Source organism: Carassius gibelio, chromosome B7 (assembly GCF_023724105.1).
Source record: "Carassius gibelio isolate Cgi1373 ecotype wild population from Czech Republic chromosome B7, carGib1.2-hapl.c, whole genome shotgun sequence".
In the NCBI taxonomy this organism is placed as follows: domain Eukaryota; kingdom Metazoa; phylum Chordata; class Actinopteri; order Cypriniformes; family Cyprinidae; genus Carassius; species Carassius gibelio.
The window spans coordinates 38,157,382-38,174,314 of NC_068402.1; the positions used below are offsets into that span (position 1 = coordinate 38,157,382).

Below are 16,933 nucleotides of genomic sequence, written 5' to 3' on the forward strand. Positions count from 1 at the left end.
GAGTGAATGATTTCTGCTAAAACCTTACTTAAGATATTTGCTGAAGCTTTAGACAGAATTTTATAATCAGTGCATAGCAAAGAGACAGGCCTCCAGTTTTTAATATCACTCAGGTCTGGCAGTAGAGTAAGGACCGCTCTGCGGCAGCTCAGTGGTAATCTTCCACTACTCAAACTATCATTGATGACTGCAAGCAGATCTGCACCAATCTCAGGCCAAAAAGACTTAGAAAAGTCTGCAGATAGGCCATCTATTCCTGGTGCTCTGCTGCATTACATGCTTTGAAGAGCTTTCTGTAACTTTTCTAAAGTCAACACTCTACAGAGCTCGCCATTGACATCATCCGATACCTGAGGAAGACCCTCAATAAACACATCATCACTGTCTGACCTGTGTGTAAGCACACTGCTAGACAGTTCTTCATATCATTCTACTGCCCTCTTACGAATCCCGGTATGATTCAACAAGAGTGCACCATCCTTAGAGCGTAAGCCATATATTCATATTTTTTGACCATTTCTCCAAAAAATAGTCATAAGCCATATATACATGTTTTTTAAAAATAATAATAATAATAATAATAAAATGACGGTATATCCACCCACTCTATATTCTGGAAACGTGATCTAATCAGAGCCCCCTGTGCTTTCAGGTTTAAAAGTTCAGCCAGTTCTATCTGTTTTTTGTCTAGAATTTCAACAAGCTCTTGATTTTGTTCAGTTACAATATATTCTTGAAGTTTCTTTATATATTTTTTCTAAATTTACCATTAAATTAGTTAAGTATTTGGTGATGTTGCAAGCATACTGTTGATTCAGTTGTCTATTTTGAATTTTACTCAAGTCCCACCATTGCTGCAATGATTGGAAATCAGACTTTCTGGTTCTAAAATCATTTATATATATATATATATATATATATATATATATATATATATATATATATATAAATCCTAAATCAGTTAATCAACTGTTATTAAAATGACACAATGCACTGTTGGGTTTTATGGATCCCAAAGATAAAAAACACTGCACTAAACTATGATCCAAAAAACCCACTGGAATAATAGAACAATCTCTGAAAACATTAAGTTGATGACTAAAACAATAAAATCTGTCCAACCTTGCCAAAGACAACATATTATTGTGTGAATGAATCCGAGTTTACTGCCTCTGTCTCTGAAAATGTCTATATATGTCAGTTAAATCATGCATTTCTATTAAATGAACATGTCTTTTTCGAGAAGCCATATGAGGCTAAACATGATTTCTATCAGAGGCATTTTCCATACAGTTAAAGTGCCATCTTATTAAAAACAAATCCTCAGTGTTACAATCACTGATTGCTTTACATGATATATCTAAAAACCCAATTCTTTCAACTGCATTGGTGTGAACATTAATAGATAAAAAAAAAAAAAAAAAACTGACTTTCAAATTGAGCTCTTATCTAAAAAAAAAAACTTCCCTTTAAAATTTCTTCAACTTGGTATGAAACTGGAATAAAGTTCTTTGACAACAGGATAGCAACACCCCCACTTAAAGATGTGTCATGGCTACAAATAGATAACCCATTGTTACGACCCTGTGCATCCTCTTCTCGCCTGCTGGTGGCGGGATGACTTGGGAGTAGGGGTGGGATGATACAGGTACCTCACTATTCAATTCTGTGGCGATATGTGGTCCACGATATGATAATATCACGATTCGCGATATCTACGATATTGAATATATTGGAAGAAATTTCATCAACGATATATCACGATATATGTGACTGAAAAGAAAAAGAAGTAATAAGGAAATAAGGAATTTTTTTGCATTTATTAATGCCAACATTTCCAACATTGTGCAAAGAAATATGCATTTGCATAATAACTCACTGCTTCCTGGTCTTAAATGTAAACACTCTACATCTAGACAGATCAAGTGCATGAACATTACAAAACAACATGAACATTAACATGTGTAAACCATAATACTGAAACGTCAGTAGTAAGTTACTGTAAACAGTGGACACATCAAGGCATATTCTTTTGAGGAACACTAACTGATCAGCATGCTCCGATGTAAGAGCACACCTCTGAGCAGAGATTATGTCACCGGTGAGCTTTGCTTTGAACGCAGTAGTGATTGTCGGCTGACTTGGTTTGCCCTCATTATCACCGGAGAGTAGTTCACCGTGATAGCGAACGAGGTGCATTTGCAGATTCGTAGTCTTGCTGTTATAATTTATCTTTGCAAAGCAGTTCTTGCAGATTGCATAGTCTTTATCCAGTGCCTTTCCGTCGACTGTCTCGTAAAACCCGAAGTGTCTCCACAATTTAGAGTGGAAACTAGCGGGTGGGTCTAGTTTTTTATTGTTTTCCGCGATTCTTCTCGCTTCTCTTTTTTTCTGCAATTCTCTGTTGTTGTTAGTTAACTTGTGTTCTTCACCGGCCGCTGTTTGCGCCACTTTACCCCTATTTACTCGAACAGCGCCCCCGCAAACAGAATGGTAGATATTGGGTAGTGACAGTGAAACTGACAATGGGTAAATTAATCATTTTGTGTTGTAATAAAATATCGATATTGGGCGTTAGTGTATCGATTATTTATTGCGACAGAGAGCACAACAATATATTGCAATATTGATTTTTTTTTCCACCCCTACTTGGGAGTGTGTGGAGGATTGCACACCCCTGTTGAATAATCGTGGAGAGTATAAAGATGGGACTGATCCTCTCAATTTCACTTTCTCCAGGGGAATCGGCAGTCCTCAGAAGAAGTCATCGACTCGAACCTTTGCTTTGTTGTAGCCTATCAACATGTTCTCACCATTTGGATTATAATTCAAACCCTAGACATTATGTTATGTTATTTTGACATTGCATTATTTTGATACTTGAATAAAGAATATTGCAAGTCAATCAATCTGAACAAGTGATCCTATTTTATGTTATGGTCGAGAACGAGCTGGCCGTGACACCCATCAAATTCACTTGCCCAATCATCTTCATTAAAAACATCACTATGTGTTTCTCGTGCAAACAAAACGTCTATTCTTTTAATCTTGATTAACTCATATAGTTCAAACCTTTTCTTCCCTTCTCGTGCTCCATTTAAATTGAGAGAAGCAATATGAAATTCCTTCATCAAAGAGAAGAAATGATACACAAGAAACACCAATAGAAACTCATCTCATAAAAGTATACTTCTAATGCTTCTAACCAAAACTCCATCGGTGACAGAATGGAGAGAGAAACCTTGGGATAAACCAGGCTCAGAAGAATCATCTGTTTCCTCTGGTCTTGTCCTGGTGCTCCTCTGAGACAAGGTCTTTACAGGGGATCTGTGTCTGGGGCTCTAGTTTTCCTGCTCTCCGCTGTCTTTCAGGGCTGTAGATAATATGGTCATACTTCCTGGTTCTAGGAAGAACTCTAGCTGCTGCATTTTAATATTCATAAAACATTAATACCAAAATTGCTTTACTGACAGTAGACATGCATGCACAGCCATATTAATGATTATTCCCATTTCATTTTTTCATCATGTATCGAGCAGTGATCACATTTTCAAGCTTAATTTGCACACCTGGTAAGCAGTTGTTGTAAACCCCATGGCAGTGTCTGCAGGGCTGCAGTGTGTATAATTTGAAGAGAATGGCTCAGACTTGTTCTCCATTTTGTTAAACCTGTATATTGAGATGAGGAGCATAGAAACAGCATTATTACAAAGATAAATATTCAGACATGGCAACTGAGAAATTGAATGGTAGGGCAGCATTTTAAACATCTAATCAAATATGTAAAAAAAAAAAAAAAAAAAAAAAAAATACACACTGTCAAGTCGGCAGAAGTTTGCCTTCTTTCAAAATGAGTCTATCTCCACCAGACGTCTGATTTTGGATCAAACCAAAGACAAATGTGATAATGCAGCATCACCGTCCTCGAGGACCACATGAAGAAGAATTTCCAAAAAGGACAGCATCTGGCAACTATTGAGTATTATAAAAAAAATAAAAAATAAAACAAAATATGTCAGGGCCATGGTTTTGTCTCAAGATTTTTTTTTCTAAGGCATGCTTATAAAAACTACTTCACTAGTGCCTAATCCTGGCTTAATTCAATCCCCGTCTGTGAAACCAGACCTAAACATCATGAGGAATGAAGAACAGTTCCATTATATTTCGTAAAACAACCAAGTGTTTTGCATTCACATGCTTAGAACAACTGGAACACACACACACACACACATATATATATATATATATATATATATATATATATATATATATATATATATATATATATATATATTATGGAACATAATTATACCGTATGTAAACCTGAACATAGATACAGTTCTTAAAAGAAGAATCAATAAGTTAATGGATATCAGGCAATCTCTTATATTCACAAAAATATATGGTTATTGTGAGCATGTGCATCTTCTATAATTCCAGTCAAACAACATTCATTTTTTTTATTATTCAGTAGACTTAACACTTTAACAAACATTAATATTTAATGTAATATTTGAAGTTAATGATAGCACCCTAACATACTAACAGCAGCAGTTATGTAACATTGTACACAAACTACGTTTCTAACACTAATTAGATTATATTGAACAATTAAACTAAAGTAGGCAAAGTAACACTGTCGTTCACTAAGATAACAATTAAAATCAAACTTACAAAGCAAAAAAAATATTAATTACTCCGATCACCAATTTCTAAATTTACCGTCCAGTTTTCTGGATGACAGAAAGATTAACCAATCATGATCAAAAGAATAAAGTAAAACAACCAATAGGAATTGTTTGAGTGTGATAAAGCAGCAAAATGTATTTAGTTTTATTGTTGCTAATGATGATATTATTTAACATATACCTTTAGATTTTAGAATAGGTATCATGATTAAAATATTGTAAAATCTTATTAAAATAATAATAATAATCTTAAATAATTTAATATACATAATTTAAAGTTTATTAACCTTTTTCAACAATTTAGCATTAAACCGGTTCAACGTTGTTTGAAGGTTAAAACAGCTGACCATATTTCAATCATATTTCAACGTTGAAGGTCGGTCATGTGCAGGCTGGGTTATTCTTACTTTTTTAATTCTATTGTTTTAATTAGACATTTTAGAAATTTGACATAAAAGTTGACATAATTACTGAAAAAAATGCCATTACTGTAAATCAAGATAAGGAGTCAGATATCACAGCTGAGCAAACATTTTTGTCTTAAAACACATCATATAGTTCAGCGGATCAGTGTTTCAGATATTCTTAATTCTCAAATTAAACTATTTCACTGATTCTTAAGAAGTGGCACATAACAGGGTGAAAAATTGAAAAAAAATGTAGACAAATGAAACTATGATTTGATCCAACCTCCAAACTTTTCTCTTTTGGTTTTTAACATTTCCAAACACATTATCATGTTAGAAGACAGATTACATTTTCACATGTGGCCAATAATTATTCCTCAACAAATATAAAATGTTATAAAGAAATATGATCAAAATAAATATCTGACAGTGTTGACAAATTTGTAATTTCTTTCACAAAACTAATAGAGTTGATGAAGCAGCTGTTGTTTTCTCTGTTGATGCTGACAGAACCTGCTTCAGGAGAATACAATGATCTAAATATTTCTAATATTATTATCAGAAACTGGAAGAAGGTGTTGACGTATCATGGTTGTGACACAGGAAATATTAACATTAGATTTAAAATATTGTAAAACTATAAAGTGACACTGATGTACTCTGCAGAGGAGGAATGTGACGAGGGTCCTTCAGAGACAGCTGCCCCTCAGATTCCCTGATGATTTTACATTTTAATCAAGATCTGACGCTGCTGACAGAAAGAGAGGACACTACTTTAAAACCTTATGAAACACACACGTGTGTGCTGGAAAACAACTTTGATTTAATATGAGATATTATTAAGAGTTGCTTGATAAAACAAGCTCTTTTTTCATCACAAAAAAATAAATAAAAATCAAAACAAAACTCTTACAGTGTCAACAGAGAAGGGTTCAATCATTATATAAATTTAAAAAAAGAAGAAAAATAATATTATATTATATTATATTATATTATATTATATTATATTATATTATATTATATTATATTATATTATGAAATTATATCTATTATAGCCTCAAGAATCAGTGAATGCATAATCAAGTCATTAACCCACATTATTATTATTATTATTATTATTATTATTATTATTATTATTATTATTACTATCTGTAGGTATCAGTGGATCAGAAGTGACTCAAGTGTTCTTCAGTTCTGGTGAAGATGTCCGTCTGTCCTGTAATAATGCTCTTTCTGGCTGCACATCAACTACATGGATCTATAACAGACCATCAGAGTCAGAGACAGCAGTTGAACTGATTGCTGGAGGAGTAAAGAAGACTGACACAGAGAGACACGAGAGACTGAGTCTGGGCTCTGACTGCTCTCTGAACATCAAGAAAGTCACAAAAGAAGATCGTGGACTTTACTCCTGCAGACAATATGTGAATGAACAACAACATGGAGCTGATGCACAAGTTTATCTGCATGTTCTTCATGGTCAGTGTTTCTGTGAATATTATGATTATATGTTGAATTAAACAGTAATATTGTCATGTAATCTCTGTCTGATTTTCTGTTTCAGTGTCTTCATCATCCTCACAGTCTGAGATCAGATCAGGCCGCTCTCTGACTGTCTTCTGTCAGTTATATAATGATGATCCAGTCTATGACGTATCTGAACATTCATCTTTTCCAGCTCCAAGCGAAACAAAGCCACCGTCTCCAGTCACCAGCTCTAAATCAGCTTCAGCTCCTACACAAGCAGGTCCAGAATCAGCTGTTAAGATCAATGTTTACTGTGACCTGCAGACCTCACTCAGATACACTGACATGTGTTCAGATAACAACACTACATTTCTTTAACCCCGCAAACTGACACACGCTCACTTCAGTATATTATGATTAAATCCTGATCAGATCATCACAAACTATATACGACTCCTAGATAGATATTTTACCACTTTTTCTGTTAATAATTATTTAAAAACAGTGATAGGTTAAAATATGACGAGAGCACCTCAAAACTTATACACAATTACAGGAGTTCTGACCTTTGTATCAAAAATTATTTTTTGTTTACTTCTTACCTATCATGTTTACGTTTTCCTTTGGAAGCTTAATTACATAAACATTCATGAATTATAACAATTTAAGTGTTAATAGCACACTTTCATGTCTATGTTCAGAAAGGGGGGTTAAGAGGGGGGCAGTTAAGAGGTTAATCAGTTTCAGAAGAGTCTATATGTCATTGATTCAGAACAAACTGAAGGTTTATTGTCTGCAGCTCACTGTGTTTCACTCTCATATAAATGAGGTATTAATAACTTCATGTGTTTATATTGTAATCAGGGCTGTTTCTGATCAAAAGAGGTTCATCTGCAAAGTCTTACTTCCATTATCACTGAACAGAATTCAGGAGACAAGATCATCAGTGATGCCTTCAGAGATACACTGTGTCTTATCTACACTTTAGTTACTTTAAATAGATAGCAATATGTGCCTTTTTTTATTGAATGCATGACAAATAAACAGCATCTAACCTTACATTGCTACATTTCTGTCTGACTGTTTCTCCTCCTTGTCTTTAACTGTCTGTGTGAGCTAGAGCTGCCTGAGTCTTACTTTCAGTTTTTAGTAGTGTATTTTAGAACTCTTTTTAGGTCTAAACTTAAAACCCACCTGTTTAGGATGGCTTTTAATACATAGTAGTGGTGACACAATTTCCCTCTTGCTGTTTTCTTTTTTGTTATATGTATTTATTGTATGATATGACGTTTATTGTATTCTATGATGTGAAGCACTTTGGATACCTGACAGTTGTTGTAAAGCGCTATACAAATAAATGTTGATTGATTGATTGATTGATATTTATAATAATAATAATAATAATAATAATAATAATAATAATAATAATGTTCTGATCATTCCTCTTCTGCAGCTTCAGCTGATTCAACACTGATTCCAGTCAGCAGCTCAAACTCTGAGAAGAAATCAAGTCAAACTACAGCAGCTTCTACAGAACAAGGTACATGATCACTGACACACATCAGCAGTCGATGAACAATGAAGTCAAACAGAGCTAAGATGGATTTGATCAAATATGATGCATCAGAACTGAAATCCTCCTCCTTATACAGAGACACAGACTCCTCAAACCCCCGAGACAACAGCTAAACAGAGAGGTATTTCTATATGTCTTACTCATCTCAGTGTTTTAGTGATCACTTAGTGAGCTCTTATTAATAATCTTTCTATGTAACACAGCACCTCAACAGAGAGTTACACTGATATGGAGCTGCTGTAAAATAACAGTTGTGATAAATCAAATTCAGTATTGTGAAGGGAATGTCTGTAAGGTTTATTTTGTGTTCATGCATTAAAATATAATTGTTGAATATGGTGAATCTGAACTAAAAATCCTTCCTCTATAAAATCAGCAAAAGCACCGAGGCCAGTTTCTGTGTGTTTGTGAGTGATTTCAGTGGTTTTATTCACATTCTGTTGTTCTTCTAGAATCAGTCTCTAAATATAAAACATATTCTCTGTGGAGATGTTAGAACAGCTGATCATAACTTTGACTTCTTGTCATGTCTCTTGTTCATCAACACACTGTAAAAAATTGTGCCGTTAAATAACAGTAATTTACTGGCAGCAGGGGTGCCAGTAAAGTACTGTTAATTTACAGCTTTCAACCAATAATTGACCACTCTTATTTTTTTACAGTATTTTACCGTAAATTCTACCATGGAAATTAACTCCACTCCCACTGCTTCAAACAGTTCGAGTTTAAAAGCTAGCATTCCTACGATGTTAGTACTATGAACTTATTTCATTTGAGTCCACTGAGAAGAAATATTTCTTAATATAAAAATGCAAACACTTAATGTGTAGTAGTAAAGAAACTAAATGCATGACTTTTTACTCAAATCACTGCAGCTCATTGTCAGCTATAGCACACATGTATGTGCTGAAGCACTTAACACAGAGATCACCACTGTATCAGCGACTCCACATTTACTGTTTTTATATAAAGCAACAGAAGATCAGAATTTGTGGCTCATCATTGACTGAAGCACAGGCTCTACTCTCCAGCACAATGGTGAACAACAAAACTACATTAAACGTTTTTTTTTTTTTTTTTTTTTAACCTATTTCGTAAAAATTTTATTTTATATAATATAAAATAAAAACAGTAAAATAAATGTAAACTTCTATAACTTTTTTTATACTTTCATTTTCTTCTGACCTCAAGTATGTATTTCAAAACATTCATTAATTATAACAATTTAAGTTTGAATAGCACATGTTCATCTCTATGTTCAGAAAGGGGTTAAGAGGAGGGCAGTTAAGAGGTTAATCAGTTTCAGAAGAGTCTATATGTCATTGATTCAGAACAAACTGAAGGTTTATTGTCTGCAGCTCACTGTGTTTCACTCTCATATAAATGAGGTATTAATAACTTCATGTGTTTATATTGTAATCAGGGCTGTTTCTGATCAAAAGAGGTTCATCTGCAAAGTCTTACTTCCATTATCACTGAACAGAATTCAGGAGACAAGATCATCAGTGATGCCTTCAGAGATACACTGTGTCTTATCTACACTTTAGTGACTTTAAATAGATAGCAGAACATGCCTTTGATAAAGCTTTTTTTTTATTATTGAATGCATGACACATAAACAGCATCTAACCTTTCATTTCTACATTTATGTCTGACTGTGTTTCTCTTTAACTGTCTGTGTGAGCTAGAGCTGCCTGAGTCTTACTTTCAGTTTTTAGTAGTGTATTTATAATAATAATAATAATAATAATGTTCTGATCATTCCTCTTCTGCAGCTTCAGCTGATTCAACACTGATTCCAGTCAGCAGCTCAAACTCTGAGAAGAAATCAAGTCAAACTACAGCAGCTTCTACAGAACAAGGTACATGATCACTGACACACATCAGCAGTCAATGAACAATGAAGTCAAACAGAGCTAAGATGTATTTGATCAAATATGATGCATCAGAACTGAAATCCTCCTCCTTATACAGAGACACAGACTCCTCAAACCCCCGAGACAACAGCTACACAGAGAGGTATTTCTGTCTTACTCATCTCAGTGGTTTAATGTGACTCTTACAGTAGAATTGCTATTCACATTACTGATTTATTATAGACTTTAAGACAAGCTTATCACTGGTCTTCTTTAATTTGTAGACCTTAAGCACTTGTTTTCTTTTCCTCCCGCTGGAAAGCCAATCATCTGCTTTTAACAATCAAGCCGGGAAACATTTAAGCCTATCGTCTGGTTCCACTGATGTATGCGCACAGTTGAGGAACCCTTGCGCATGCGCAGTTAAGGTGTAACCTGTGGGGAAAAAGGCATTTTAAACCTTATTTTGGGGCAAAGTTATCAAATTCTTTCAGCGATTTTTATCATATTTCACTGCTGTTTCTATACACGCTGTTTTTATATCCCGGTGACCTGTGAAAGTTCAGTTCTGACTCTCTGCCCATTCGTTTAGATAGAAGCTGGTCTTGTTTTTCTGAAATAGCAGTCCGGAGGCGTTGCCAAGATGGCGGCCGAGTGGCTTACTCATCTCAGTGGTTTAATGTGACTCTTACAGTAGAATTGCTATTCACATAACTGATTTACTGTAGACTAAGAAAAGCTTATCTTGTTTAATTAGTACACCTCAAACACTTGTTTTCTTTTTCACAAACAAAGCAAGTTAATAAGAAAGCTAGTATATATGTAAATACACACTTTCATCATAATTAATGTATTTAATTATAATTGTTCAAACTATCTGAGGCTATCAGGCTGTTTTTGTTTAACATTTATTGAAGAAAAAAAACAAAGTCAAACACAGCTAAGGTGAATTTTTATTAGACATCATCAGTCTTTCACTTCTCTTTTCTTGCATGCACTGAAACTATCAGTGAATTTATAAATGGTTTGATGAAATAATCCTTTATGGTTTTTGCATCTCTAAAATAGATAAATGGATCATTACCTCAAACACTGAGATGACTTCAGCTCTCACATTTGCAGTGTCTGCATGTCTTACTGATGTCACGTGATGTTTGAACTGAACTAATGTTCATGATCCACAGAAGCAGCTGACACAGCATCAGAAACTGTAGTCTGATGAACTGCGGGTCAAGCCAGTGCACTTTTTTTTTTCTGTCATGCGCGTGTATTCTTGCATTTACAGTACGGGTGCTGAGAGCAGTCAAAATGTATGTAAAGAAGCTGTCATGCACACATTTCCTTTACACTTTTGCTTATTTTAACTTTAATTTTTAGGTTTAAATATATACATTATTTTTGCGCATAATCGTTTTTATTGTACATTAATTATTATAAATTGTTTAATAATGTTAAATGTTATATTTAATGTTTTTCATTCAAAGTCTATGTGTGTGTATAACAAAATGTGTCCTAGCACTTCCAATGTGTCCGATATTCCAACACTCATAAAAAAATAAAATAAAAAATTCCTTTATAGCACTTCCAATGTGTCCGATATTCCAACACTCATAAAAAAATAAAATAAAAAATTCCTTTATAGTTTAGGTTAGCTCATTCTTTCAATTCATATGTCTTCAGAGTGACACTGACTATCACAGTATTCATTTTCATAGGCATTTTACTGTATTGGAGAAAACTAAAGGCAAAATCACCCCAAAGAATCGCAATTCAGTTCATGCACGGGGCTCTTCTAATGAGCTGGTTATCTGAATCAGGTGTTAACACAGAGAAACACATGCAAAATATGCAGAACTCGGGGTCGCAAGGACTGGAAGCACACGTGTTAAATGCAGTCTGAGATTCAGTGGTCTAAGAGTGCTCGAAAAACCATATGGCACCTTTGAAACTAATCTTATATTTTTTTGTAAAGCTTCTTTACAGAGGCATCAAATTCTTTTTTTGCATCACCGAATCATGATGTTTCTGTTTATCCCTTTAAAACTGCTTTGAAACATAAGTATTCTTCTCTGGTTGCATTGTGTGTACTTCCAGCTAACTTTAGAACTTATCGTGTGTCCATTTCAATGACCATAAAACATGAATACTGTAGCAAACCTTGTGCTATTCTTGAATCTTAACAAGTAACATACCTTATCTTCCTCCATTTTTGTCAGGTTCTCACTGGGGACACCCCTCTCTCTCAATGTAGAGATTAAGTCCATATTTTCTGCAGGAAACTAGTAACTTTATGAAGAAGATTTCAGCAACCAAAGCATTCACTAATGGCACGGGGTTTTCTCGCGATAGCTAAAATTACGTCGTGAGAAAATGGGTTTTACACTGACATCACGAGAAAATTAAGTCGTTATAATGAGAAAATGACCTTCGTTATGTCGAGATAACAAGAAGGAAAAAAATTATAATGCATGGCTGCTTAGAACTTCCGTAGCTGACACAGCATCAGAAACTGTAGTCTGTATGACTGCTGGATCATTAATCAGAGGTAATGAATGACATGCACTGAAACTATCAGTGAATTTATAAATGGTTCGTCTGTAATTGTTCATTGTTAGTAATCAATTCACAGTTTCAGAGATTCCTTCTCTTCTTTCTCTCTGTTCTGTCCAGACGTGGTTCCTGTAGTGATTGTGAGTATTGTAGAGATTGCAGTGTTTGCTGCTCCTACTGTGATTCTTCTTCAGATCATCTGTGCGAGAAGAGCTGGTGAGTTTAGATCATCACAAAACCTGATGATTCACACTGATCTCTAACAATCATGACTGTGAGAAAGGGTCAGAAGTAAATTGTTTGTATTGATTAATTTTATTTTATTTATTTAGGAAGGAAGAACTCTCATCACCAAAATGAAATAGAGATGTCTGCAGTTCTACAATGAAATACTCTCTCTCATTAAAATATCCCCATTCAAAAGTTTGTGAACCTAATACTGTGTGCGGTTACCTGTTTTGTGATGGTTGTGCATGAGTCCCTTGTTTGTTCTGAACAGTTAACCTGAGAACTGTTCTTCAGAAAAATCTTTAAGCTCCTGCAGATTCTTCAGTTCCAAAATGTTTGCTTATTTGAACCCTTTCCAACAGTGACTGTATGATTTTGAGATCCATCTTTTCACACTGAGGACAGTTGGGGGGTGAAAACTTTAGGAATTTAAAGATCATGGTAAATTGTACTTTATTTGTGTTCCAGGAAGCATACAAGTAACTTCTGCTGCTTACGAAGAGCAAAACTAAATGGAAATATATATATATATATATATATATATATATATATATATATATATATATATATATATATATATATATATATATATATAATTGTCCTCAGTGTGAAAATATGGATCTCAAAATCATATAGTCACTGTGGGAAAGGGTTCAAATAAGCAAAGATGCTGGAACTGAAGAATCTGCAGGAGCTTAAAGATTTTTCTGAAGAACAGTTCTCAGTTTAACTGTTCAGTTTAACTCGATCATCAGGTAACCAAACACAGTATTAAGAAACAAGAATCGGGTTCTTTGAATAATTTCAGGATTTTTTTATTTTTTTTGTCTTGTGGACTAAATGTAAACACATTTTATGTACAATATCTCACTCAGGACATTAATAAATAAAAAAATAACATGCATTTAGTATGATCTCTCTTATTTTGTTAAAATTATTCACATTTTCATAGATTGTTATTTTTTATATACTCAATGGCTGGATGTCTAAGTGGTGCCCACAGAATAACATAGGTTTCATAGACAATTGGAAGAGCTTTTGGGGCAGACCTGACCTGTTTAAAAGAGATGGTCTTCATCCCTCCTGGGGTGGCGCCACTCTTCTGTCTAGAAATATGGCACATAGTCTTAGTGTTTATACTTGACTAACTGGGGCCCAGGTTCAGGAAGCATACTGACTGGCTAAACCGAGAGTCTGCTAGCTGCCTCCCGTCACAGAGGTCAGTTCATTCTCAGCACATAGAGACTCTTTCACCTAGATATCACACTATAGAGACTGTGTCTGTTCCCCGAAAATACAAAAAACGTCCAAACCAAGTTAAGGTTAACAATTTAATTGAGGTTCAACAAATAAAAAACAAATGCAATATGGATAAACAAATGATAAAGATTGGCTTATTGAATATCAGATCCATTTCTACGAAAACGCTTTTTGTAAATAATATGATAATTGATCATAATATAGATGTGCTCTGTTTGACAGAAACTTGGCTAAAACCTGATGATTACATTATTTTAAATGAGTCCACCCCCCAAGATTACTGTTATAAACACGAGCCGCGTCTAAAAGGCAAAGGGGGAGGAGTTGCTTCAATTTATAACAACATTTTCAGGATTTCTCAGAGGGCAGGCTTCAAGTATAACTCGTTTGAAGTAATGGTGCTTCATATAACATTATCCAGAGAAACCAATGTTAATGATAAATCCCCTGTTATGTTTGTACTGGCTACTGTATACAGGCCACCAGGGCACCATACAGACTTTATTAAAGAGTTTGGTGATTTTACATCCGAATTAGTTCTGGCTGCAGATAAAGTTTTACTAGTTGGTGATTTTAATATCCATGTCGATAATGAAAAAGATGCATTGGGATCAGCATTTATAGACATTCTGAACTCTATTGGTGTTAGACAACATGTTTCAGGACCTACTCATTGTCAAAATCATACTCTAGATTTAATACTGTCACATGGAATTGATGTTGATAGTGTTGAAATTATTCAGCCAAGTGATGATATCTCAGATCATTATTTAGTTCTGTGTAAACTTCATATAGCCAAAATTGTAAATTCTACTTCTTATTACAAGTATCGAAGAACCATCACTTCTACCACAAAAGACTGCTTTTTAAGTTAGCTTCCTGATGTATCCGAATTCCTTAACATATCCAAAACCTCAGAACAACTTGATGATGTAACAGAAACAATGGACTCTCTCTTTTCTAGCACTTTAAATACAGTTGCTCCTTTACGCTTAAGGAAGGTTAAGGAAAACAGTTTGACACCATGGTATAATGAACATACTCGCACCCTAAAGAGAGCTGTCACAGTGTCTGGGTTGTTGTTCCCCGGGGTTCCACTAGATGTCCTCCTTCTCACGGTGTCTGTCCCAGATCACTTCCTGTTCCCTTATATGGTCACCTTCCTCCTTGTTGCGTAATTGATTGTTCCCCCCACCTGTCTCCTGTTTCCCCATTATCCTTCTGTGTATAAATACCCAGTCTGTCTTAGTCTATGTTACGGAGTCCTTGTTTAATGTCAGGTTATTTCATGTCCGTCATCCTTGCCTTGTCTTGTCTTGCCTTGTCTTGCCTTGTCTTGCCTTGTCTTGCCTTGTCTTGCCTTGCCTTGCCTTGTCTTGCCTTGTCTTCGTGTCTTGTTTTTATGTGGATGGATGTTTTGGTTTCTACCCCTGCCTGGACTGTTTACCCCTCTGGATTATCCCTTGAATAAATATTACTTACCTGCAATTGGTTCTCTCGCCGTCTTTCAAGCGCCGCGTAACGTGACAGAAGGACTCCGTCAAACAGAGAACCAGCAGGTATGTCTGCCCATGCCTCATCCCCAGCCACAGAGCGGGACAGTGGCGGTTTTGAAGGAACTCGCCTGGTGGTTTTTCGGGGGACCAGGGGAGGTCGCCGAGGAGGGAGTGGTCGAGAGGAGACTCGGCATCACTCTCAACCATGGCCTCCAGTCGATCCGGGGCTTCTTTGGGATGGATCAGAGCCTCCCTCTCACCATAGCGGAAGGAGAGGTGAGAGGAAGCGCATGCCCGCCATGGTAGCGCCACAACCCAAGATAACCGCCAACCCTGCACCGCTGCGGTGCAGGGCCACCAAACTCCCATCACGAGGCAAGATGGAAGCCAGCCTCACACCACAGTACCCGATGGCCACCAGCTCAGCACCGACGCCCAAGTCGGCCGCTGTCTCATTCTTGGATTATTTCGCTACGCTATCAAGAATACTAGAGGTTCCCAAGACGGTTCACGTCATGGCTGCTGAGCCAGCGCTTCAGCACAAGATGGCCGTTAACCCAGCGCCACAGCTCAAGATGGCCGCTGAGCCAGCACCACAGCTCAAGATGGCCGCCAGCCCAGAGCCACAGCACAAGATGGCCACCAGTCCAGCACCACAGCACACGATGGCCGCCAGCTTAGAGCCACAGACCAAGAAGGCCATCAGTTTAGAGCCACAGCACAAGATGGCCGCCAGCCCAGAGCCACAGCACAAGATGGCTGATTCAACGCCTGAGTCGCCAGTACAGGTGCCACCGACTCGCCGTCATAGAGGGCGGAGGACGAGGAGACAGGCGTCGACCATCCCTCAAGGCCTGGAGAACGTTCCCGAGCAGACCGTTTCTGTTCCCGAGGCGGTGCCCGATGCTGTTCCAGATGCCGAGGCGGTGCCCAATGCTGTTCCAGAGGTCGAAGCAAAACCCGACGCTGTTCTGGAGGTCGGGGCGGTGCCCGACGCTGTTCCAGAGGGCGAGGCGAGACCCGATGCTGTTCCGGAGGTCGAAGCGAAACCCGACGCTGTTCTGGAGGTCGGGGCGGTGCCCGATGCTGTTCCCGATTCCGAGGCACAGTCCGTTGCCGTTCTGGAGGCCGAGGCGGTGCCCGATGCAGTTCCCGAGGCGATGGCCGAGGCTGTTCCCGAGGAGGTGCTCGCTGCTGTTCGAGAGGCCGAGGCGGTGCCCGATGCAGTCCCCGAGGCGGTGCCCGATGCAGTCCCCGAGGCGGTGCCCGATGCAGTCCCCGAGGCGGTGCCCGATGCAGTCCCCGAGGCGGTGCCCGATGCAGTTCCCGAGGCGATGGCCGAGGCTGTTCGAGAGGCCGAGGCGGTGCCCGATGCTGTTCCCGAGACGGTGCCCGATGCTGTTCC

At 37.1% G+C, this 16,933-nt stretch overlaps 2 protein-coding genes and 1 long non-coding RNA gene across 4 annotated transcripts in view; all 3 read left to right on the forward strand.

Moving 5' to 3' along the window:
* The window catches only part of LOC127961544 (hepatocyte growth factor activator), a 118,823-nt gene that overhangs the window by 34,143 nt on the left and 67,747 nt on the right, over window positions 1–16,933 (forward strand). The window lies entirely within an intron of this gene.
* LOC127961543 (mucin-5AC-like) overlaps window positions 1–16,933 on the forward strand; it is a 609,977-nt gene that overhangs the window by 7,480 nt on the left and 585,564 nt on the right. The window contains exons 2-6 of the mRNA XM_052560721.1: window positions 6,251–6,574; window positions 6,660–6,842; window positions 8,016–8,102; window positions 9,914–10,000; window positions 10,113–10,157. Of these exons, the coding sequence (XP_052416681.1) occupies window positions 6,251–6,574; window positions 6,660–6,842; window positions 8,016–8,102; window positions 9,914–10,000; window positions 10,113–10,157 (726 nt within the window). The remainder of the gene's footprint in view (window positions 1–6,250; window positions 6,575–6,659; window positions 6,843–8,015; window positions 8,103–9,913; window positions 10,001–10,112; window positions 10,158–16,933) is intronic.
* LOC127961573 (uncharacterized) lies at window positions 11,999–12,939 on the forward strand. The gene is made up of 3 exons (XR_008154469.1): window positions 11,999–12,539; window positions 12,680–12,760; window positions 12,877–12,939. It is a non-coding gene; the product is annotated as an uncharacterized LOC127961573 (long non-coding RNA).